At 39.2% G+C, this 26,184-nt stretch overlaps 2 protein-coding genes across 2 annotated transcripts; one reads left to right on the forward strand and one right to left on the reverse strand.

Annotated features, from left to right (window-relative positions):
- Nucleotides 1–654: 654 nt before the first annotated feature.
- On the reverse strand, nt 655–14,749 carry yju2b (YJU2 splicing factor homolog B). Its single transcript, XM_079684007.1, has 10 exons — nt 14,707–14,749; nt 13,563–13,612; nt 13,405–13,458; nt 13,046–13,128; nt 12,639–12,694; nt 12,478–12,538; nt 10,864–11,006; nt 8,235–8,407; nt 4,201–4,339; nt 655–1,595 (listed from the first exon to the last, which is right to left on the reverse strand). The coding sequence occupies exons 2-10, from the start codon at nt 13,563–13,565 to the stop codon at nt 1,135–1,137; spliced, it is 1,173 nt and encodes a 390-aa protein (XP_079540133.1). The 5' UTR covers nt 13,566–13,612; nt 14,707–14,749; the 3' UTR covers nt 655–1,134.
- Nucleotides 14,750–14,849: 100 nt separating this feature from the next.
- LOC307040845 (transcription factor IIIA-like) lies at nt 14,850–17,800 on the forward strand. Its single transcript, XM_079684017.1, has 2 exons — nt 14,850–15,346; nt 15,643–17,800. Exons 1-2 carry the CDS (start codon nt 14,879–14,881, stop codon nt 16,249–16,251), a joined length of 1,077 nt encoding a protein of 358 aa, XP_079540143.1. The 5' UTR covers nt 14,850–14,878; the 3' UTR covers nt 16,252–17,800.
- Nucleotides 17,801–26,184: the final 8,384 nt, after the last annotated feature.

The raw sequence follows: 26,184 nt of genomic DNA on the forward strand, positions 1-26,184 counted from the left end.
GTAGGTGTTTGAACATATAAACTGCTGATCACCTGTCATTACATTTTGAGTTGGTTAGTCAACTGTTACACCTATGATGTTTAGGAAATGAATGGGTAACCGTTGGTTTTAGGTTGTGTGATGTTCAGTTTGATTGGGCCAGGATTTATCTTACAGAGTTTGTATGTTTGGGTGCAGAGGTGGCTGTTTTCTATGTATTTGTGTTCATTGTTAGAAAACTAAAGTATCAAGGTTGTTTGTTTTCCTTAATAAGTCATTCAAACATAGCTCTTAGTTAAGAGTCCTCCTCTTGTTCCGTTTATTTCTTGGTTTCACACTGCACCCATTATTTATTTTGTTTTTTATACTGCTGCAATGCAAACATTTCCCAAACTGGAATCAATAAAGTACCTATCTATCAATCCATTTATTTTTATTTGAGGACAAGTCTTTGAATTATTTTAATTTGTGATTGTCAATAAAAAAAACTTCAATTAACCTACAACATCTGGCTTTGTGTTCCTTCCCTTTCCCCAAAAGAGCTGGGACGTAACATCCAGGTTACAAAAACCCAGAATGTCTTACACAGTACTTTTCATAAATATAAATGTTTACAAGGTGCCTCACAGATTTATAATCAGATGAATGGACATTGGATTCTAAACAACCAGAAACTTTAGTCAGCAAAGAAGCCTTTATTTACAGGTCAGATTAACTTGGAGACAAATTAAACACATGTGGAAGTCACGCTGTCATTATAGAACACATGTATGACAAGGACAGTCCCAAAATTAGTTGGGTTTAGTTGACAGATGTGTAAAATAATCAGAAAGAATAAAAAAGCAACACTTTAAATATCTACCAGATATGCACTTTTCAAATTAAGTTATTCAGAATGAAAACAATCTTTTAAAAATAAATAATCGTCTGAAGAAATACCAAATCGAACAATTAGGCAACGTATCAACTAACAGGGCATTCTGTACAAAAACAAGCTTACATTTTAATCTTGAATCACACATTTTGGATTAGAACACTAACATGTTTCCACTAGCTGACCAGAGATTAGTCAGTCTCCAATTCAAGATGAATAAAACTGACTTTGCATTCACTGAAAAAAAATGAAATTGTCCCCTTTAAGCTCGACTTCCAGCCTCATGAGTCTGAATCAGAGTCGCTGTAGTCGGCCATGATGGATGTGAGCGCTCCTAAACTCCTGCCCCTCTCCTTCTCCTTCCCAGAATCCTTTGTGGTTGTCACTCCTTCCTCTGTGGTCTTAACATGTGTCTCTCTGGAGCCATTAGTCTCTGTCACATCCTGACACATTTCTGTTGGGCTTATACTCGGCGTTTCGTCTCCTTCACACGTGTTGACCTCAGGGTTTGAGTTTCTGCGCGTGGCGGTGGCACAGGCTTCACTTCTGGGTCCTGCGGAGCGTCTGCGGATCAGCGCGCTCTGAGAGGAGCTCAGGGCTTTGGCCACGGCCGCCTCCTTCCCCTGCAGACCCAGCTTATGCAGCAGACTTCCTGCAGGACTTCCTGGTGTGGGAGACGGGGAGGTGAACCACGAGCGAGAGGAGATCTCTTTCCTCTTGATGTGCTGCTTGTCGTCATAGGCTGAGGAGGGGGGGGGGAAACAGAGGAAGAGATTTGAACAGGAGTTAATATTAAAGGTCCCGTATCAACATGTGTCCCCTCTTCTTCATGTCTCTTCTACATCAACATGTGTCCCCTCTTCTTCATGTCTCTTCTACATCAACATGTGTCCCCTCTTCTCCATGTCTCTTTACATCAACATATGTCCCCTCTTCTCCATGTCTCTTTACATCAACATGTGTCCCCTCTTCTCCATGTCTCTTCTACATCAACATGTGTCCCCTCTTCTCCATGTCTCTTTACATCAACATGTGTCCCCTCTTCTCCATGTCTCTTCTACATCAACATATGTCCTCTCTTCTACATCAACATGTGTCCCCTCTTCTCCATGTCTCTTCTACATCAACATGTGTCCCCTCTTCTCCATGTCTCTTCTACATCAACATATGTCCCCTCTTCTTCATGTCTCTTCTTCATCAACATGTGTCCCCTCTTCTTCATGTCTCTTCTACATCAACATGTGTCCCCTCTTCTTCATGTCTCTTCTACATCAACATGTGTCCCCTCTTCTACATGTCTCTTCTACATCAACATGTGTCCCCTCTTCTTCATGTCTCTTCTACATCAACATGTGTCCCCTCTTCTCCATGTCTCTTCTACATCAACATGTGTCCCCTCTTCTTCATGTCTCTTCTACATCAACATGTGTCCCCTCTTCTCCATGTCTCTTCTACATCAACATGTGTCCCCTCTTCTTCATGTCTCTTCTACATCAACATGTGTCCCCTCTTCTTCATGTCTCTTCTACATCAACATGTGTCCCCTCTTCTTCATGTCTCTTCTACATCAACATGTGTCCCCTCTTCTCCATGTCTCTTCTACATCAACATGTGTCCCCTCTTCTTCATGTCTCTTCTACATCAACACGTGTCCCCTCTTCTTCATGTCTCTTCTACATCAACACGTGTCCCCTCTTCTTCATGTCTCTTCTACATCAACACGTGTCCCCTCTTCTTCATTTCTCTTCTACATCAACATGTGTCCCCTCTTCTTCATGTCTCTTCTACATCAACATGTGTCCCCTCTTCTTCATGTCTCTTCTACATCAACATGTGTCCCCTCTTCTTCATGTCTCTTCTACATCAACATGTGTCCCCTCTTCTCCATGTCTCTTCTACATCAACATGTGTCCCCTCTTCTTCATGTCTCTTCTACATCAACATGTGTCCCCTCTTCTCCATGTCTCTTCTACATCAACATGTGTCCCCTCTTCTTCATGTCTCTTCTACATCAACATGTGTCCCCTCTTCTCCATCTCTCTTCTACATCAACATGTGTCCCCTCTTCTTCATGTCTCTTCTACATCAACATGTGTCCCCTCTTCTTCACGTCTCTTCTACATCAACATGTGTCCCCTCTTCTTCATGTCTCTTCTACATCAACATGTGTCCCCTCTTCTTCATCTCTCTTCTACATCAACATGTGTCCCCTCTTCTTCATGTCTCTTCTACATCAACATGTGTCCCCTCTTCTTCATGTCTCTTCTACATCAACATGTGTCCCCTCTTCTTCATGTCTCTTCTACATCAACATGTGTCCCCTCTTCTTCATGTCTCTTCTGCATCAACATGTGTCCCCTCTTCTTCATGTCTCTTCTACATCAACATGTGTCCCCTCTTCTCCATGTCTCTTCTACATCAACATGTGTCCCCTCTTCTTCATGTCTCTTCTACATCAACATGTGTCCCCTCTTCTTCATGTCTCTTCTACATCAACATGTGTCCCCTCTTCTTCATGTCTCTTCTACATCAACATGTGTCCCCTCTTCTTCATGTCTCTTCTACATCAACATGTGTCCCCTCTTCTTCATGTCTCTTCTACATCAACATGTGTCCCCTCTTCTTCATGTCTCTTCTACATCAACATGTGTCCCCTCTTCTTCATGTCTCTTCTACATCAACATGTGTCCCCTCTTCTTCATGTCTCTTCTACATCAACATGTGTCCCCTCTTCTTCATGTCTCTTCTGCATCAACATGTGTCCCCTCTTCTTCATGTCTCTTCTACATCAACATGTGTCCCCTCTTCTCCATGTCTCTTCTACATCAACATGTGTCCCCTCTTCTTCATGTCTCTTCTACATCAACATGTGTCCCCTCTTCTTCATGTCTCTTCTACATCAACATGTGTCCCCTCTTCTTCATGTCTCTTCTACATCAACATGTGTCCCCTCTTCTTCATGTCTCTTCTACATCAACATGTGTCCCCTCTTCTTCATGTCTCTTCTACATCAACATGTGTCCCCTCTTCTTCATGTCTCTTCTACATCAACATGTGTCCCCTCTTCTCCATGTCTCTTCTACATCAACATGTGTCCCCTCTTCTTCATGTCTCTTCTACATCAACATGTGTCCCCTCTGTGGAAAGAGACTCTGAAAGTTTCAGGAACAAAGATTCTCTCTCTTTTTGATCCATTTCTATAAAAACCTGTCTGAAAATGAGCTGATCAGATTTTGGCCACTTTATGATGTCATAACGATGTAACTTTCTGCCCTTAAGAGTTTGATAGATCCTGACATGTGTGTTAGATAAAAGAGTGTGTGTCAGTATAGAATGTGTGTCCTCACAGTCAGGTGCCTGGTATGTGAGCAGCGCTGCCAGCTTCTTGTCCTCTTCCTTCTCCGGCAGCAGAGGGATGGACAGGTTCGTCCTCAGCCTCACCATGTTGTCCTTCTCCTCCTGCTCAGCAATCACTTTCTTCTCCGTCTGTGCAAAATAAACGGAGCCATCCATGTAGTGACAATGTAATAGATAGATAGCTAGATAGAGATAGATAGAGAGACAGAGAGATAGAGAGATGGAGAGATAGATGGATGGATAGATAGATAGATAGCTAGATAGAGAGATAGAGAGATGGAGAGATAGATGGATGGATAGATAGATAGATAGATAGAGAGAGAGATGGATAGAGACACAGAGAGATAGATAGATAGAGAGATGGATAGACAGAGAGATGGATAGAGAGATAGATGGATAGATAGATAGATAGATAGAGATGGATAGAGACACAGAGAGATAGATAGATAGAGAGATGGATAGATAGAGAGATGGATAGATAGAGAGATGGATAGAGACACAGAGAGATAGATAGATAGATAGATGGATAGATAGAGAGATGGATAGATAGAGAGATGGATAGAGACACAGAGAGATAGATAGATAGAGAGATGGATAGATAGAGAGATGGATAGATAGAGAGATGGATAGAGACACAGAGAGATAGATAGATAGATAGATAGATAGATGGATAGATAGAGAGATGGATAGATAGAGAGATGGATAGAGACACAGAGAGATAGATAGATAGAGAGATGGATAGATAGAGAGATGGATAGATAGAGAGATGGATAGAGACACAGAGAGATAGATAGATAGAGAGATAGATAGACAGAGAGATAGATAGAGAGATAGATAGACAGAGAGATGGATAGAGAGATAGATGGATAGATAGATAGATAGATAGAGATGGATAGAGACACAGAGAGATAGATAGATAGAGAGATGGATAGATAGAGAGATGGATAGATAGAGAGATGGATAGAGACACAGAGAGATAGATAGATAGATAGATGGATAGATAGAGAGATGGATAGATAGAGAGATGGATAGAGACACAGAGAGATAGATAGATAGAGAGATGGATAGATAGAGAGATGGATAGATAGAGAGATGGATAGAGACACAGAGAGATAGATAGATAGATAGATGGATAGATAGAGAGATGGATAGATAGAGAGATGGATAGAGACACAGAGAGATAGATAGATAGAGAGATGGATAGATAGAGAGATGGATAGATAGAGAGATGGATAGAGACACAGAGAGATAGATGGATAGAGATGGATAGATAGAGAGATGGATAGATAGAGAGATGGATAGAGACACAGAGAGATAGATAGATAGAGATGGATAGATAGATAGATGGATGGATAGAGAGATGGATAGATAGAGAGATGGATAGATAGAGAGATAGATAGATAGAGAGATGGATAGAGACACAGAGAGATAGATGGATAGAGAGATGGATAGATAGAGAGATGGATAGATAGAGATGGATAGATAGAGAGATGGATAGATAGAGATGGATAGAGACACAGAGAGATAGATAGATAGAGAGATAGATAGATAGAGAGAGATGGATAGATAGAGAGATGGATAGATAGAGAGATGGATAGAGACACAGAGAGATAGATAGATAGAGAGATGGATAGATAGAGAGATGGATAGATAGAGAGATGGATTGATAGAGAGATGGATAGATAGAGATGGATAGAGACACAGAGAGATAGATGGATAGATAGAGAGATGGATAGATAGAGAGATGGATAGATAGAGAGATGGATAGAGACACAGAGAGATAGATGGATAGAGAGATGGATAGATAGAGAGATGGATAGATAGAGAGATGGATAGATAGAGAGATGGATAGATAGAGAGATGGATAGATAGAGAGATGGATAGATAGAGAGATGGATAGATAGAGAGATGGATAGATAGAGATGGATAGAGAAACAGAGAGATAGATGGATAGATAGAGAGATGGATAGATAGAGAGATGGATAGATAGAGAGATGGATAGAGACACAGAGAGATAGATGGATAGAGAGATGGATAGATAGAGAGATGGATAGATAGAGATGGATAGAGACACAGAGATAGATGGATAGAGAGATGGATAGATAGAGAGATGGATAGATAGAGATGGATAGAGACACAGAGAGATAGATAGATAGAGAGATGGATAGAGACACAGAGATAGATAGATAGAGAGATGGATAGAGACACAGAGAGATAGATAGATAGAGAGATGGATAGATAGAGAGATGGATAGATAGAGAGATGGATAGATAGAGAGATGGATAGATAGAGAGATGGATAGAGACACAGAGAGATAGATGGATAGAGAGATGGATAGATAGAGAGATGGATAGATAGAGATGGATAGAGACACAGAGATAGATGGATAGAGAGATAGATAGAGAGATGGATAGATAGAGAGATGGATAGATAGAGAGATGGATAGAGACACAGAGAGATAGATAGATAGAGAGATAGATAGAGAGATGGATAGATAGAGATGGATAGAGACACAGAGATAGATAGATAGAGAGATAGATAGAGAGATGGATAGATAGAGAGATGGATAGATAGAGAGATGGATAGAGACACAGAGAGATAGATAGATAGAGAGATAGATAGATAGAGAGATGGATAGATAGAGAGATGGATAGAGACACAGAGAGATAGATAGATAGAGAGATGGATAGATAGAGAGATGGATAGATAGAGATGGATAGAGAAACAGAGAGATAGATGGATAGATAGAGAGATGGATAGATAGAGAGATGGATAGATAGAGAGATAGATAGATAGAGAGATGGATAGAGACACAGAGAGATAGATGGATAGAGAGATGGATAGATAGAGAGATGGATAGATAGAGATGGATAGAGACACAGAGAGATAGATGGATAGATAGAGAGATGGATAGATAGAGAGATGGATAGATAGAGAGATGGATAGAGACACAGAGAGATAGATAGATAGAGAGATGGATAGATAGAGAGATGGATAGATAGAGAGATGGATAGAGACACAGAGAGATAGATAGATAGAGAGATGGATAGATAGAGAGATGGATAGATAGAGAGATGGATAGAGACACAGAGAGATAGATAGATAGAGAGATGGATAGATAGAGAGATGGATAGATAGAGATGGATAGATAGAGAGATGGATAGATAGAGAGATGGATAGATAGAGAGATGGATAGAGACACAGAGAGATAGATAGATAGAGAGATGGATAGATAGAGAGATGGATAGATAGAGATGGATAGATAGAGAGATGGATAGATAGAGAGATGGATAGATAGAGAGATGGATAGAGACACAGAGAGATAGATAGATAGAGAGATAGATAGATAGAGAGATGGATAGATAGAGAGATGGATAGATAGAGAGATGGATAGAGACACAGAGAGATAGATAGATAGAGAGATGGATAGATAGAGAGATGGATAGATAGAGAGATGGATAGAGACACAGAGAGATAGATAGATAGAGAGATAGATGGATAGATAGAGAGATGGATAGATAGAGAGATGGATAGAGACACAGAGAGATAGATGGATAGATATTTTTGTCATGTGCTTACCCAGAAGTTTTAGCACCTACCAAATTTACAATATTGTTTTTAAACTATTGTGTGTCTCTTTTATGAATCTGTTATTCCATTGTGTTCCTTTCTTTTGTCTTCTTGTTAAGTGTTAAAGGTCCCATGTCACGGCCATTTCTACTGATCATAATTCCATTGTTCAGGTCGACTAGAATGGATTAACATTCTTCAATGTTCCAAACTCACATTGGTTCCTCATACAGCACCTCTGTATAGTCTTCACTCTCTGTCCTACACGGCTTGTTGGAGCTCCTGACTGAAAATGTGCTATATGAATAAACGTACCCTTACCTTAACCAAGTCTCAGGCTTCACTAATCCATCTTGCGATTTCGTTAGATATTTTATATATATTATATTTTCGTTATTTCAATCATGTATTGTGCACCCCTAGCCGTAGCCATCATCTGAGGTGTCTCTCTTACCCTGAACTTCCTGCGGAGGGAGCTGTTGAGCTGGAAGTCGTCCTTCTTGCTGGCCTGGTAGTCTTGGATCTCGGCCAGAGAGGGCAGAGCCTTCTTCATCTTCTCCTTGTCCTTCCCACCGTGGTCCAGTTTGAACATGGCATCTGTCTCCAGTTTCTCCTTCTCCTTGTGCTCTGTACGGAGGGACGGAGAGGATTAGGAACAAAAAACACAAGCGTGCAAACGGAAAATCAGGAGGCAAGAATGTGTCTTTGTGAGAAATCAAATAAAAGCCCCAACGCAGTGAAGATATGAAGACCTTTTTCCACTTACGATGGGCTTTACTTTGGACGGAGCACGATCAAAATGAAAAACGTTGTGTTGATGTTATGGTGCTGATTTCCAGCATGAATTAGACCACAGTCGTGAAGTAAGAAAGCCACAGAACTTATGAGTGATATCAAGGGGTTGTTATCGTTTGAATCTGAAGGACTACAGGTTACATGGAGTCGGTCCCCAACCCATTCATCTGTTTGTCATCTTGCAATCTACAGGATCTCCTCTCTACCCCCCGCACCAGGTTGCGGACTCTCGGTGACAGAGCTTTCAGTGTAGCATCCCCCACCCTCTGGAACTCTTTCCCCCCCGAAATCCGCAGCGCCCCAACCCTGGACACTTTCAAAAAAGCCCTCAAAACGCACCTTTTCACCAAGGCTTTCCCCACTATATAGTTAGTTTGATAGGTTTATTTTTCCGCTACTTGCTTGCCCCCCCCCCCCCTAACCTGTCTGCCTCTTTTCCCCTACTCCCGCCCCTACCCGACTTGTAAAGCGACCTTGGGTTTCGTGAAAGGCGCTATATAAATATTATGTATTATTATTATTATTTATTCATATACATAGTTATCACCGCAACAATAAACCTCATTACATTTCATATTAATGCACAACTTAATATTCTGTTCTTGTACATATCATATTCTATTTGACATGTACACAGAGAGCCACAGTGACGCGTCCTAAAACAACGCAATCGATAGATTTATGATTAGAAAACTATAAAAGTAGACATGTGGAGATAATCCGGCTGAACAAAACGTGATCCGTCTCTTGAATGTGTTTCGGCTATTTTCCAAAACCCTATGGAGAAATTGCATTGGATGAATGATGTGAAATCTAATCAAGTGTTAAATCAGACTTTAGTTCCACCTGGAGTAAATCCACAAGCTACCCTGCAGTATACAAAGTCATTCAGACTAGCTGCACCTTTACCAGCTTTGAGAACACTTTCATGATCAATCATTATAAAACATATCATATATATTATTCTGAAATGGACCAATCTGCACAATCACTACTTTTACTGTCGTTACTTTCACTATATTCTGATGAGAATACTTTTCTACTTTTACTTGAGGAACATTTTGAATGCAGGACTTTTACTGTAACAGAGTATTCCTACACTCTGGTACTTCTACTTTTACTCAAGTACAAGATCTGAGTACTTCTACTTTTACTCAAGTACAAGATCTGAGTACTTCTACTTTTACTCAAGTACAAGATCTGAGTACTTCTACTTTTACTCAAGTACAAGATCTGAGTACTTCTACTTTTACTCAAGTACAAGATCTGAGTACTTCTACTTTTACTCAAGTACAAGATCTGAGTACTTCTACTTTTACTCAAGTACAAGATCTGAGTACTTCTACTTTTACTCAAGAACAAGATCTTTTAATTACCATTCTCCACACAGTACTTTTACTTGAAAATTAAGTATTTTCACTCAAGTGAAGAATATGAATACCTCTCCACCAGTGGTTGTAAGGTATATAAACAAAGTGTAAACACTCGCTGCATCAACAACTGTACTTGGCTGTATGCCTGTAAGTTGGCTCATTAACACTCACTACATTTCGGATAGGTGAGAAAGGAATATTGAAGTATTTACAAGATACAGTAAATAAAGATTTTAAAAATGCCAGATTTGTGCATGGAGGACTTAAAATAGCTAGCATGCTAACATTAGCAATAGCTAGCTTTCTATGTAACGTTAGCGTCTCCTACGTTAGAAATATATACACACTGTAGCTTCATTACAACTGCAAACAAAACAACATGTAGTATGTATGTATTCTTAAATGTGCTGCTGTCATGTTTACATAGAGTAGAAACCTTTAACAAAGATAGGTGAGTAAGGGATATTGAAGTATTTACAAGATACAGTCAATAAAGATTTAAAAATGGCCAGATTTGTTTTTGTCGAAGGAACCGGAAGGAGTTTACTTCTGGGTTTTAGGACGCGTCACTTCGGCACTCTATAGACTTCTTGCCCTATTTTTTATTTGTATTTTATTATATATGTTGCATTGTTGGAGGAGCTCAGGTCAGAAGAATTGTATTGCCATTTCTACACTATAGTTTAAGTCAATAAAACCTTTGAATCTTGAATCTATTTCCGATCCCAACCCTATTGATAACATACATAAATCCGTTCCCTTTATTCAAATGTCCCTTTATACGGTAATGAGCCTCACTGTGTGTGTTTAGGAACCGATAAGGAAAGCAGATATTCTCTTTTTTAAAAACGGATACCAGGCATTTTGTATTTGTTTCTAGGATCCTAATTTCAGTTCCCAGCCCAAACTCTTTACCTGTGGTGATGATCTGCTCGTTTTCCGCCATGTCCCAGCGCTCCTCCTTCCTGCTCCCTCCGGTTACTATCACATAGTCGCAGGTCGCCGGATCCGTCTGCATCTCGATGTAGTTCACACACAGGTGGCACTTCATCTTAAACCTGGTTGAAAAAAAGATGCGAGAGTCTTTAATTATTCAGCTTTAAAATCTCTTTATCAGAGAGGCTCATGTTTATCTAAAGCAGGGGTTCCCACACTGTTCAGCCCGCGACCCCTGCCAACGGGGGGGGGGGCGCTAATGCAGTGTCTCAAAGTGTGGTGGAGCGAGCTTAAGTTCCACTTTCGATTGCATGCTATAGCCCAGCGCAACACCTCCGTTAAACATGTTGCCACTTGTCTGTACCATTTGCAGGCGACTTGTGATCTGTTCTAGAAAGACGACGTGTTTTTTATGATTTCAAGAAGCATATAGAACAAACAATGGATGCATTTCATGAACATGTATCCATGCTGGAAGTAGATGTAGATGTTAGGAGTGAGATAGAGATCATTATGTAATATATGCATCCAATGAAGCATTGCAGGAAGTCTGTTGATGATCAGAGGCTGTTGTTGGGGCAGACCATGCAGGCCAGCCCGACGGTCTCCAAGGTTCATGTTTTAATAGCATTTCTTTTTTTTTTTAAAAAGCCAAGGCGAGCCTAACATGTGAACAAATGGCTCAGACCTCACAGAGTTCAACTTGGGCCTGCGACCATCGGTTTACTGTCTTTTGTTTTGAAAATCTACAGCGGAGGTTTGTGTCGAACTACATGCGGTGTGTTTGCATATCTCTCAGTAGTCTGTTGGCTCGGACATAAACTCCGTAATAAAATGTACGGTAGTGTATATTTCATAAGAGGTGTAAAACCTGAGGGCATTTTAAATCACATTTGAACTAAATGCTTATATAATATGTAGTTGTATTTGTATTGTTGATTTATTGTGTGAATGAGGCGATACAGAGAAGGTTAAGCTGTCCTCATTAGGCTGTAATGTACTGTTGGAGTGGTAGGCAGGCCTATTGTTTTCCTATATTTGTGGAGTCAGGTGGTCCGTGAGTGTTTTTTTTATTGGTTAAGTGTCGTTGGTATGAAAGGGTTTGAGAAACACTGCGCGACTGGATTGTCAACAGGGGGAGCCTCGCTGCGGGGAAATTCTACAGATGGCCAGTCCGCCCCTGAAAAATGTCTATGCACACGTTTTTTATTAAAACATATATATTACATTTCTTTTAATTTTCCATTTTAATTTTGTAATCATCTCGCGACCCCCACTTTGGGAACCCCTGATCTAAAGGACAGTTTCATCCCACAACACCTGAACTTTTGAAAGAACATCCATCCGTTTGCAACTTATACGTATTAATATTTCAATTACTTGTATATCGACTATTCTGCACGATTCCTACTATATTCTATTTGATTTACTTGCACTAATGTATCTGTTTTGTTGTGTTGCTCTGTGGGAGGAGCCTGTGACCTCAGATTTAAATCGCCATAACTACACTGCAGCTATGTACGTATAACAATGAAACCTTGAATCTTATCAGTAGATGAAGTAGATATAGAGAGGGATAGGTACTGTGTTTACCTGTAGATTGGCGTGGTGTAGTAGTTCCCCACTTTCTTCTTCTCGGCGTTGTAACGGACCCCTGTACCGAGCAGAAAATCAGTGTCAGGGAAATGAAAAGCCATTGTATACGACCGAGACACTAATGGGGTATAAAAGGGCATGTGTTTCTTCAAACTCACCCATGCCAATGTGATTCTTGCAGCCATCACACCAGATGTTGTAGGGCATCTCAAACCTTCAAGGGACAAAAACCAGTTAAACATACATTTAAGTTGCGTCTCAATAACAAACACCACTTCAAATAAATCTTAGTTTTTTGGCTAGTGTGTTTATCTATTACTATATTTATTTAAATTGTGGCACTTAATTGTATATGTGTATCAGTTATATGAAGCATGCATACTCACTTATTTGTGGCAGTAAAACGCATTATATACAAGTAGAGAGCTTCATTTGCTCATACAAATATGTCCTTTTCGATAACTTCCAAAGCTATGACATTTAACATATATTGTAAACATGGAAGTACCTGTTTGGCAAATAATTAACATCCAATTAACAACTTCTTTAATATGTGTACACTAACCTGATGATGAGGATGCCCTGGGACAGTTTCTTGGCCCTCTCCCGCAGAGGGTGGGTTTTATGGTAGCCATTGAGGGATCCATGCTAAAAACAAAGCATTATGGAAAGTCAGTATCACACACACACACACACACACACACACACACACACACACACACACACACACACACACACACACACACACACACACACACACACACACACACACACACACACACACACACACACACACACACACACACACACACACACACACACACACACACACACACACACACACACACACACACACACACACACACACACACACACACACACACACACACACACACACACACACACACACACACACACACACACCTTGACTGGATTAAAATCCGGAGGGTAGTAATGGTTTTGTCCTTTTCTTTCACCCTGTCAAGAGAACAGTAAAGGACACTCTGTTAGTGAGGAGTACACGTTGGAGTTTAAACATAATATCATTGTAATTATTGTGAATTCATCTCATAATGACTTACCATAGTGACAGCTGGATCAGCACACCAGTTACGGCTTCACCCTTTGTTCACTGGATAAGAAAGTAAGTGATGTCAGTGAAAACAAAACATGTGAGGTTACATCTAAATAAAACAAAACGATTCAAAACACTAGGTTTGATAAGACCATTAGCTAAAAACAGGGTTATTATTAGGGACAATGTCAACAGTAAATATTGGTAGCAGTGGTGGAAAGTAATTAAGTATGTTTACTCAAGTACTGCACTTAAGTACAATTTTGAGGTACGTGCACTTTACTTGAATATTTCAATGTGTTGCTACTTTATACTCATACTCCATGTATTTAATCCCTTTAGTTACTTTATAGATCTGGATGAATGATGTGAAATATAATCAAGTGTTAAATCAGACTTTAGTTCCACCTGGAGTAAATCCACAAGATACCCTGCAGTATACAAAGTCATTCAAACTAGCTGCACCTTTACCAGCTTTGAGAACACTTTCATGATCAATCATTATAAAACATATCATATATATTATTCTGAAATGGACCAGTCTGCATAATGACTACTTTTACTCTCACTACGTTAACTATATGTTGATGATAATACTTTTCTACTTTGACTTGTGACAGTGTATTCCTACACTCCGGTTCTTGTACTTTTATTTAAGTACAAGATATTTTAATTACCATTCTCGACATAGTACTTTTACTTTAAAATTAAGCATTTTTACAATATGATTTAAGTATTTTTACTCAAGTAAAGAATATGAATACCTCTCCATCACTGGTTGTAAGGTATATAAACAAAGTGTAAACACTCGCTGCATCAACAACTGTACTTGGCTGTATGCCTGTAAGTTGGCTCATTAACACTAACTACATTTCGGATAGGTGAGTAAGGAATATTGAAGTATTTAAAAGATATAGTAAATAAAGATTTTAAAAATGCCAGATTTGTGCATGGAGGACTTAAAATAGCTAGCATGCTAACATTAGCAATAGCTAGCTTTCTATGTAACGTTAGCGTCTCCTACGTCCGAAATATATACACACTGTAGCTTCATTACAACTGCGAACAAAACAACATGTAGTATGTATGTATTCTTAAATGTGCTGCTGTCATGTTTACATAGAGTAGAAACCTTTAAAAAAGACACTCACAAATGCTCACGTAGCCGCACCACCGACCAACTGGGGAACGTAATACGTGACTTCCGGTTTCGGAAGTGGCGTGGCGTCACTTCGCAGTGGATTGTGGGAAGTAGTGGTGTCAAAACTGTCAACGTGCTGAAGCAGTGTTTTCAATCGGGGTTTTAATAGCGTTAATGATTAAATGGCGACTAAACCGGAGCCGCTGAAACGCTACATCTGCTCTGTTTCCGGCTGCGCGGCGGCTTACAACAAGCAGTGGAAACTGGACGCTCATCTGTGTAAACACACCGGAGTGAAGCCGCACACATGTCAGCAGGACGGCTGCCGGAAGTCCTTCTGCAGCTCCTACCATCTGACCCGACATGAGCTCACACACACCGGGGTAAAGCCCTTTCAATGCACCGAGGACGGCTGCAAGGAGGCCTTCACCACCAACACAAATCGAGCCAGACACATGACTAGAGTCCACACTCAGGAGCACAAGAAGTACGAGTGCAAATATGAAGGCTGTGGGCTGGAGTTCAAGAAGAAGGAGCAGCTGAAGTCCCACATGTGTGAGCAGCACACCTTGTTACCCCCTTATAAGTGCACTCATGAAGGCTGTGAGATGAAGTTCACTGTGCCCAGTAAGCTGAAGCGACATGAGAAGGTAAATATTCCTGTTTGGCACATTACACACCTAGGGTAGTAATGGTTTTGTCCTTTTCTTTCACCCTGTCAATAAATCAGTCCAGGATATTCTGTTAGTGAGGAGTACAACTTGAGTTTTTAAACATATATCATTGTGTGAATTTCATATTCTGTTCTTGCACATATAACATTCTATTGACATGTATATAGACTTTTTGGACTAGTTTTTATTTTGTATTGTATATTATATATATTGCATTTCTACGCTGTAGCTTATGTGCATATGACAATTAAAACCTTTGCATATTTTGAAAGGTGCATCAAGGATACCCCTGCAAGGAGGAGGGCTGCAGCTTCACAGGGAAGACCTGGACGGAGTATCTGAAGCACAGGAAGGAGCAGCACAGGCCCACATTGAAGTGTGAGCAGTGCAACAAGGAGTTCAAGGACTCCTGGTTCCTGCAGCAGCATCAGTACGTGCACTCTGAGACCCGGGTGGTACTCAAATGCCCCAAAGAGGGATGTGACAGATCCTTCACTAAGATGTTCAACCTGCAGAGCCACATCCGCTCCTTCCACGAAGAGGAGAGACCCTTCACCTGTCCCCACGCAGGATGTGGGAAAACCTTCGCCATGAAACAGAGCCTGCAGCGTCACAACATCGCTCACGACCCGCAGAGGAAGAAGATCCAGAGGCAGCAGGCGAAGAGATCTCTCGCTTCCAGGTTGAGCGGCTTGAGTGACACGAAGAGGTTGGTTTACAAGAAGACCAGGCAGACGGAGAGGAAGCCTGCGCAGACACAGAGTGATCCTCCGGGTCCTGTGGAGCTGGTGTCTCTGCTGCAGGACACGTCTCTGCTGTGCAGCCCCGCTGTGGACACACAGGGACTCACTGACGCCCTGACATCCCCTCTGACTGTGTAGACTCAGACACAGAGAGTACATTTGTCCTGCACGATCATTTCATGGTTGTTTGAGGTAAAAAAAACACGTTCTTATCTCGGACACTGTTTTGGTTTTGTAGGAAGGAGTCTAAAGAACAAACAAAGTTGAAAATGAATCCTTGCAGCAAGATATGTTGACTTCGATCTTTAACCCTGGCTGGTTTTTATGCATGGTGTCTGTTTGTGTTTAAATGATTCTTTTGGGGACTTGTGATGGAGCGGGCCCCGTCACAGGACTTTTCTGGAGTCATTAAATCTCTCTTTCTGTATTTTATATCTAAGAATATGTTTCAAACCCAAACTTTCAATCATGAACACGCCCTGGTATCACCTCTGATTGTGTAGACTCAAATACAGGCAGAGCAAATGTCATGCATGATCATTCTACTTGGTTGTTTGAGGTCAAAAACACGTCCTTATCTCGGACACTGTTTTGGTTTTGTAGGCAGGAGTCTAAAGAACAAACAAAGTTGAAAATGAGTCCTCGCAGCAAGATATTTTGACTTGGATCTTTAGCCCTGGTTTATTTTTATGCATGGAGTTAGTCTGTGTTTAAACGATTCTTTTGGAGACTTCTCTGGAGTCATTAAAACTCTCTTTCTGTATTTTATATCTTAGGGTATGTTTTTAACCCAGCATGTTAAAAAACGTCAACAATGAACATACCCTCAGATCACCTGACTGTAGACTCATTCAAAGGGAAAGCTTTGTTATGCAATATCTCCTACTTCGGTTGTTTGAGGTCTCGGTGGGGAAACAATGGATTTGAGATACTGTTTGCTTTGTATGGAAGAGGATTAGGGCCACACGAGAACAAATCAATTGTACTTTTGGTCAAATGTGTTCTCATGTGGCCCTAATCCTCTAAACAAAAGAAAACCTTGAGTTGATTTATTTTGATTCGTGATGATTCTGAAAAAGAATCCTCATTAAAGCACAGCAATATATTCTGTCCTTTTTCTGTGTTTGAATGATTTTTGGAGACTTTTCTGGAGCCATAAAATCTATTTGTATGTAAATTATACCTAAGAAAATATAGGACTTTGCACAAAGACAGGGTTTGTTCCAATAACACCTGATAATGAATGTATGTTGTGTATAGTCTTTTTTAAAGAAGGACTTCATGTGATGTCCTGTCTGAGAGCCTGCTGTAAGAGTTAGGAGCTGATCACCTTCAAAGAAGAGTCCTCAAGACACATTGTGATCTGGGTTTCGGCTGTTAACTAATCAAAATGTGTCTATTTAGAAGTCATTATATAATCTGACAGGTGATAAATGGACAACCTGCTCTGCCTCCTGAGGTCCGACATGTTTAAACATTTTCAATAATGACCTTTTCTGTTTAGGATGATGGTAAAAAAAACGGTAAAATGTTGAACGGCATACAAACCTGCAAGTTAGATGATACTGTATACATGTTTTTGAAACTCAAAAGAATCCATGCTTGTAAAACATCCTATGCTGTAGTTTAATTACTACACTAACATATCTATTGTATATTCCACATTAAAAACTATGTACACACAGTACTTGAAATCCTCAGTTTTCTGCTTTTTAAATGTTCAATTTCTTCCATTTATTTTTCTCTTATGAAACTTATTCAAGCTACGATTTGTTTTAAATATATTTCTACCTTTAACTTGTTATGTGTATATAAGTATTTTGATGATATTTGTTATATATAACAGCTTATCTATTCTTACTGAAATGGACTGTCACGACACAGTGATCAAATCGACACCTGAGATACAAAAACATTTGTTATATATCCCAACTTTATTTCATATCCCCCGGGATGAAGAAACAGTAATCTGATTCTGAAATGATCTCCTCTGTGATGAATCCAAACATCAATTAGGATTTAACTTCTTACTTTTACATTTTATATTTGTGTTTCTCATTCTACCTTTAACTTTTTATGTTTAAATGCATATTTATATTAATCATTTTTCCCTATCTATCTTTCATTTAATGCCTTTTTATATTTCTTTCTAATAGACTCACGAAACCCGATTTTGTAAAGATTGTAATCGAATCAGGAACCCAAGAATCAGAACGAGTCGTGAGTTACACCAAAATGTTCTTTATACATCTCCCAGCGTTATGTCAAATCAATTTTGAATTAACTTGATTATTTTTTACTGAAATGGCCTCTAACAAAATCTGATTAGGAAAAGATATGATCTGAATTGGGACCCCAGAATTGAAACGGATTGTGAGATACCGACAGACTCACCTCCCTATTTTACAAACTCTATACTCTGCTGTACACACATCCTTTACTCAAGTAGAAGTGCAGATACTCATGTTTACAAATACTCTGGTAGAAGTAGAAGTACTGACTAAACTTCTTTACTCAAGTCAAAGTAAAGAGGCTTTGAAATGTACTTCAGTAAAAAGTACCCATAACTAGCAGCTGTTTTAAAGAGTACCTGACCTCCCTTTATATTAATAGAACAATAATGTCATTGTTAGCTAATGAATGTTTCCATGGTGACCAACGGCAACATGACAACGTTTTCATTGGTCCCTCTTCTTTAGAGAAGACCAGGAAATGATGGATACACGGATCGTGTTCAAATCAATAGGCACGCAATGACTCTAAATAATAATGATCACGCCACAAAACACACATTCAGACTAAAGGAATCAGCCTGTTTGGAAAATGAGAGAAGTAGAAAGTACAGGTATTTGAGTTCAACATGTAAGAAGTAGAAAGTACAGGTATTTGAGTTCAACATGTAAGAAGTAGAAAGTACAGGTATTTGTGTTCAACATGTAAGAAGTAGAAAGTACAAGTATTTGAGTTCAACGTGTAAGAAGTAGAAAGTACAGGTATTTGTGTTCAACATGTAAGAAGTAGAAAGTACAGGTATTTCTGTTCAACATGTAAGAAGTAGAAAGTACAGGTATTTGTGTTCAACATGTGAGAAGTAGAAAGTACAGGTATTTGGATTCAACATGTGAGAAGTAGAAAGTACAGGTATTTGGATTCAACATGTGAGAAGTAGAAAGTACAGGTATTTGGATTCAACATGTAAGAAGTAGAAAGTACAGGTATTTGTGTTCAACATGTGAGAAGTAGAAAGTACAGGTATTTGGATTCAACATGTAAGAAGTAGAAAGTACAGGTATTTGTGTTCAACATGTAAGAAGTAGAAAGTACAGGTATTTGAGTTCAACATGTAAGAAGTAGAAAGTACAAGTATTTGAGTTCAACGTGTAAGAAGTAGAAAGTACAGGTATTTGTGTTCAAAGTGTAAGAAGTAGAAAGTACAGGTATTTGTGTTCAACATGTAAGAAGTAGAAAGTACAAGTATTTGAGTTCAACGTGTAAGAAGTAGAAAGTAAAGGTATTTGTGTTCAACATGTAAGAAGTAGAAAGTACAAGTATTTGTGTTCAACGTGTAAGAAGTAGAAAGTACAGGTGTTTATGTTCAACATGTAAGAAGTAGAAAGTACAAGTATTTGAGTTCAACGTGTAAGAAGTAGAAAGTACAGGTATTTGTGTTCAACATGTAAGAAGTAGAAAGTACAGGTATTTGGGTTCAACATGTAAGAAGTAGAAAGTACAGGTATTTGTGTTCAACATGTAAGAAGTAGAAAGTACAGGTATTTGTGTTCAACATGTAAGAAGTAGAAAGTACAGGTATTTGTGTTCAACATGTAAGAAGTAGAAAGTACAGGTATTTGTGTTCAACATATAAGAAGTAGAAAGTACAGGTATTTGGGTTCAACATGTAAGAAGTAGAAAGTACAGGTATTTGTGTTCAACATGTAAGAAGTAGAAAGTACAGGTATTTGTGTTCAACATGTAAGAAGTAGAAAGTACAGGTATTTGTGTTCAACATGTAAGAAGTAGAAAGTACAGGTATTTGTGTTCAACATGTAAGAAGTAGAAAGTACAGGTATTTGTGTTCAACATGTAAGAAGTAGAAAGTACAGGTATTTGGGTTCAACATGTAAGAAGTAGAAAGTACAGGTATTTGTGTTCAACATGTAAGAAGTAGAAAGTACAGGTATTTGTGTTCAACATGTAAGAAGTAGAAAGTACAGGTATTTGAGTTCAACGTGTAAGAAGTAGAAAGTACAGGTATTTGTGTTCAACATGTAAGAAGTAGAAAGTACAGGTATTTGTGTTCAAAATGTAAGAAATAGAAAGTACAGGTATTTGTGTTCAAAATGTAAGAAGTAGAAAGTACAGGTATTTGTGTTCAACATGTAAGAAGTAGAAAGTACAGGTATTTGAGTTCAAAATGTAAGAAGTCAAATTAAAAAGTCGTCAGAAAAATAAGTAGTGGAGTAAAGTACTGACACCAGAAAAATGTACTTAAGTAACAAAGTATTTGAACTCCATACTTCCCACATCTGCTCATCTTCATGTCATCATGGAGCAGGAGTGTGTGTCACATGTCGTTGCACCCCCTCAGTGTAATAGGGTGTGTGTTGTGTGTGAAATCACCTGCTTCACACAGCGTACGGAGAGAAAGGTTCTCTGCAGGTCCTCGTGCCTCGATGACAAACTGTGGAGCGTCTCCACAGATTTACGGTGTAAACAGGAGCGTCTCCGTGCGAGGCTGAGATTCCGAGGCTAAATCCTCTCCGAATATTTCCCGTTACTGGAAGTCTGCTCCCCACATTCCTGCCCTGCAGCTCAGACGAGCCCTACAAGGACCGGCGGTGTGACCCGGAGACCTCATCCAATTAGCATTCAAACGTCTAATTGTAAAGATGTCAAGCGTATATAAATCCAATGTATTATTATTATTATTATTAAATCACTGAATGGTTTAGGGGCTATCATACATGTCTGATCTTCTGCTACAATATGAACCATATATAATGTACTTTGTCAACTGAGTCAAAAATATAGATGGAGAACCAGCGGTTAGTTATTTGCTCCATATATCTGGAAACATTTACCCGAAACCTGTCACCTCTCACTTGTTTGAATCACTTTTTTGCCGCTGACTTTTAGTAAAATCAAATAGATATTCATATCTACACTGCACTGTAACTTTTAAACTTGAATTTCATACGGTATTACGTTTGAGTTTCTTTTATTTGTACTTTCTTGGCTTTTTAATGACTTTTAAATGTTCATTTATCTGTTGAACTACATGTAAATGCTTTAATGTAAGTTGTAAATGGGACATACTCTGCTCGTCTTCAGGTGTATATCAGTATGTAGGGTATCTTCTGTGACATGTTTCCATGCTTTAATGTTCAAAAAGCTCTTTCTTTTTCTCATGTGTGTGTGGGAGAGCAACTCACAGGGATGTTAGCCTTTGCAGACCATGCACTAAAACCTAGAACACACTACAGGAAAGGGAAGACCCCAAAAAGCATAATAGGGCCTCTTTAAATGTTTTTGTTTTGCGTTGCACTTTGAATTTCCTCGTGTTGAAGTGTGTAACCATTTTGCCCTCCATTACCTTATATATTATCCTGCAATCATTTCCTCTTTAAGACTTTTCTACACGGATATCCAAGTAATACAAAACTGAGTTTCTCACGTAGGAAAAATGCTCATATTTGTCCTGATTTATCCGCAGCTGTGACAGCTTAAAGAGTAGACATGAATACATTTTAATTATTGTCTAATCGACACCGTTTTGGCTAAAATTCATCACTCACAGCATCGTTCAGAATTTGCCACAAACACCTTTTCTTGCATTAACTTTCATTTGTTTAATTGCTTTTGCTTTGTGGCCTATGAGAACACATACAATGGCAGCTTTTTTAACCTTTATATCTCACAGTTTTTCTGTATATATATCTTTCCCGTCTATGTTTACCTCTTCTTCTCAGTGTTGGCAGTAACTCAGACTACATTTAGCCCGCTCTCATGCCCGGGCTTTAGCCGTCTGGCTGCCAGACTCAAGACAAACCTTTATTTCATATCTTTATCTCGAAGTACTTCCACATGAAGAACATCATTCTTACAGGCATTACATTTTTTTTTTAAACAGATATCATGCGGTCTAATATATCGTTTTAATGTATTTACGAATTTATGGAAATCAAAAAAAGTAAGTACTCACTCCAGACTAAGAAAAATAATCGTCTTAAACCTATAGAAGAGCATGGAACAAATATGTATTATTTTAAATGTCTAAAGGTGGGTTTTATTTATAGATGGGATAGACATACAGGAAGCTGGACATCATAAAAATATGTCTGCTTCTTGAGAAATACAATAAATATGCTGAACGTGCAGGAATGTGCCAGGATGACAGAGTGCTGGGAGGAGAGATGCTCCTCCTAAAGATCTACGAGGCCTCCAGAAAGATTTAAAAGTGGACTAAAAACCAGACGATTGTGACATTTATGTTAGAAGCTCAGAGGGTTGAAAATCTGCAAGGTCACTGTTGAGGAAAAAAATGCAATATCGGTGAAAGGAGGGTTGGAAAAACACATAGAGGAACGTTGTGCAATTAAACGAGGCATGATTATAGGACACTGTATTCTTCTAATAACGAATACAAGTTAAAAATTGAAGCCTTGTATGGCGGAATCGCATTTATGTGAAAAGAAAACGAAATGTCTTCAGCCATTTTATTTTATTTCTATTTTATTTTACCTTTATTTTACCTGGATAGGGTCTCATCGAGATTACAAATCTATTTTTCAAGAGAGTCCTGTCCCAAGACAACAAGTTAGCCAAAGCATTTACAGCCACGGCAGCTTCAAGGTCATTTATGGAGCATTTCCACCTCAGGGCCTCGCTCGGCTTAGTACGGTATAGTTAGGCCTTGTTAGGACTGGCTCACTTTATGCTGCGTTTCCATTACAGTTTAGTAGCTGGGGCAGTAACTATAGTAACGCAGTGTAGGCGGAGCCGTGACGTCATCTTCAATGAGAACCACAAAACCAACATCAGCCGTTAGCTGTTAGCCCTCAGAGCTCACAGCTCCTCATATCTGTTCAGAAACTAGACACAAGTTAAACAAGTAAAAACCACAGACTGTCTGTGTCATGGAGAATACAGTCACTGGTTTATTTATGTCTGTAGGCCGTTGTTGTGAGTGTGGACGGAGCATATACTGCGTCAGAAAACACACATTTTAAAAGGTTGTTAGCCTGCCGTCTGTCTGCAGACTTGTCAAAGCATTAATTCATAGTTTTTACTTACCGGTATCAGTATGTTGTTACTTCGGCATCATTTTGAAACGTGTATTACAATTAAATCACGGTCAAATATGTTCATCTTGTTGTAGTTGTAGCCCGCTTGCCAGCGATTCTCTCTCTAGTTTAGCATACTCAGCCCGACTCAGCCTGGTTGTTGGCCCGGAAAGAACCTTGATTTTGGAGAGCCAGAAAACTGTGAAAAAGTCCCCGTTAGCCGGAACTACCCCTAGTGGAAACGCAACCAAAAACGGGCACGGTAAGGCACGCTTAAACCGCGCTCCGCGCTGTAGTGGAAATGCAGCATTAGAGTCGCTTTGAGTGTTTAAAGAAACCAGCTCTCTGAGTTTCAGCTCATTTTGCAGCTGGTTCGAGGCCACATGAGCATCGTAACCAAACCCCTTTTCCCCAGTTCAGTACGGACTTTTGGTTCAGTAAGATGAAACAAGTCCTCGGAGTGAAGCCGATAAGATCCTGTGAATATTCGGTTTATGCCATGCTAGCATCTCTGTGAGGCTGTAATTAGGGACAGCGGTGCATCAAGATAAATGCTATCAGCATTAATGAATGTTCAACAAACGTCTGCTAATCAGGACTGGACATACGTTACAGTTTGAGATTATGGACAGTTTTACAGGTGTTTGGCTAGCACTGATACACTGTTCTGAAAAGTGAAGTATTTTATTTTTATAATAACAGTACGGCTCCACAGAAGTCTGATTGTATAGAAGTCTATGAGAAAATTACCTTGAATCTCACTTGATTTATTGCCTCAGTAGAAAAGCAGTAGACATTTAACTGATGAGTTTATAGCCCAGTCAATAGGGAAGTCTTCTTCAATATAGCATGACGGTTATTCAGGATGATGGTTATTCAGCATGATGGTTATTCAGCATGATGGTTATTCAGCATGACGGTTATTCAACATGACGGTTATTCCGCATGATTGTTAGTCAGCATGATGGTTATTCAGCATGATGGTTATTCAGCATGATGGTTATTCAGCATGATGGTTATTCAGCATGATTGTTAGTCAGCATGATGGTTATTCAGCATGATGGTTATTCAGCATGATTGTTAGTCAGCATGATGGTTATTCAGCATGATGGTTATTCAGCATGATGGTTATTCAGCATGATGGTAGCGTATGCTTTACGGTTGGTTTCCTCGTCTTGTGATCGACAGGTCACTAAATATTTGCTCTCTGTGTTTCCATCTGACAACGTTAACGTGTTCAGAGTTTGTTTGCGGTGTTTTGGGGAATTTTAGAATATAATTGCAAACAGAGCTTCATAACCCAAGCAACACATTACTTACATGCTAATGTATTTAGTGGAATTAAAAACAGCACAATTCATTTGTGAAGTCAAAAGATAGATGCTTTCAGACTGCATCCAGATTGACATGCAGAGCAAAGGTGTTTAACAGTCAAAGGACATTTGTTGAATAGTTTAGTAGATTGTAAAATCAATATACTGGATTTGAAACCATATATAAAAATAATATGATAAAGAAATATAAACCTGAGGAATGAACATTATAGTGTGTATGCGACGTAATATGCTGAGGCATGGCCTACATCTTTTCAGTCTGTATATCTTAAATTGTTTTTGTCATTATTTCAAAATAAATTACTTATGATTATTTATTGAAGATTTTTTTTTATTTGAGTTGTACATGTTCCATTGATAAACATATAGATAACTAATCCCATTGTATACAATCTGAGACCTTAAATTGACTAATATCCAACCAAAGGTGCCCTGTGTTGTTTTAAATGTGTGATCAAAAGAACACTGGGCTTTTTGGAGCATCATCAGGCAGGTTTCAGATCACACCTGGTTTACAACTGCCACGTTCCCTCCATTCCTGTCTCCTGACATCCCAGAATTCCAGACTGGTTCTTTAGGCGGCGCTCCAATGGGATGGCGGTGTCTCCACTTTGTTTCTCCACCTCCTCCACTTTCCTTCTCATCCCTCTCTTCATCCTCCCGTCTCTCTGAGAGGAGGAAGGAATGTGTCCGGCCCTCTGACCTTTCCTCTCCTTGTTTGTGTGAAGGATGCTCTCCGTGAGAATCATTTCACCTGTTTATGGACGGCAGAATCTTTATATTTCCTAAATTACGCTGGTCGACACATGAGAAAGTCGTTTGATTATTGTTTCTGCAGAAATGAGGAGCGCGTCGTGCTCAGTATGTCGTCTGAGTCCATTAGTCTAGGCCATTTAGAAAGTCCACTATAGAGCATTTGGGTGTGACAAAGACCTTCAGTAGATTGGCAGGTTGACTTTTGCTTTCCTAAAAGATTATGCGTTGATGGGTCGGTTATGAGACAATGGGCTCGTGGACACTGAAATTCACAAAGGCCGCACCAGAGTTTTGTATTTCTGTAGTTTTGATCATTAGGTTTGTATTTTTTTAACTGTAATGGTTAGTATGCCTCGATGATTTTGAAAAAAATTACTAATTGGGAATATTCATCATGTGAACCGTAGCTTCAGTGTAGATATGGCAATGAAATGTTAAGTGGCTCCTTTAACAGTGCAACATGAATATATATAAAACAAATTAAACAAATAAATAACAATAGAAATAAAATGGAGATTGCGATATATGCAATGTTTTTGAATTCATGAAGCATTATTCACATTATGATGGACAAATATGATATGGTGTATATATATATAAATTATTTTTAAGAGTATCTACGACTACCTTTAGAGAACTGTTTGTAGGTTTGGACATTTCATTGCTCCACAAACTTCAATCAGCTTTTTTCCCATGTT

Source organism: Notothenia rossii (assembly GCF_949606895.1).
Source record: "Notothenia rossii genome assembly, chromosome: 1".
Classification (NCBI taxonomy): Eukaryota; Metazoa; Chordata; class Actinopteri; order Perciformes; family Nototheniidae; genus Notothenia; species Notothenia rossii.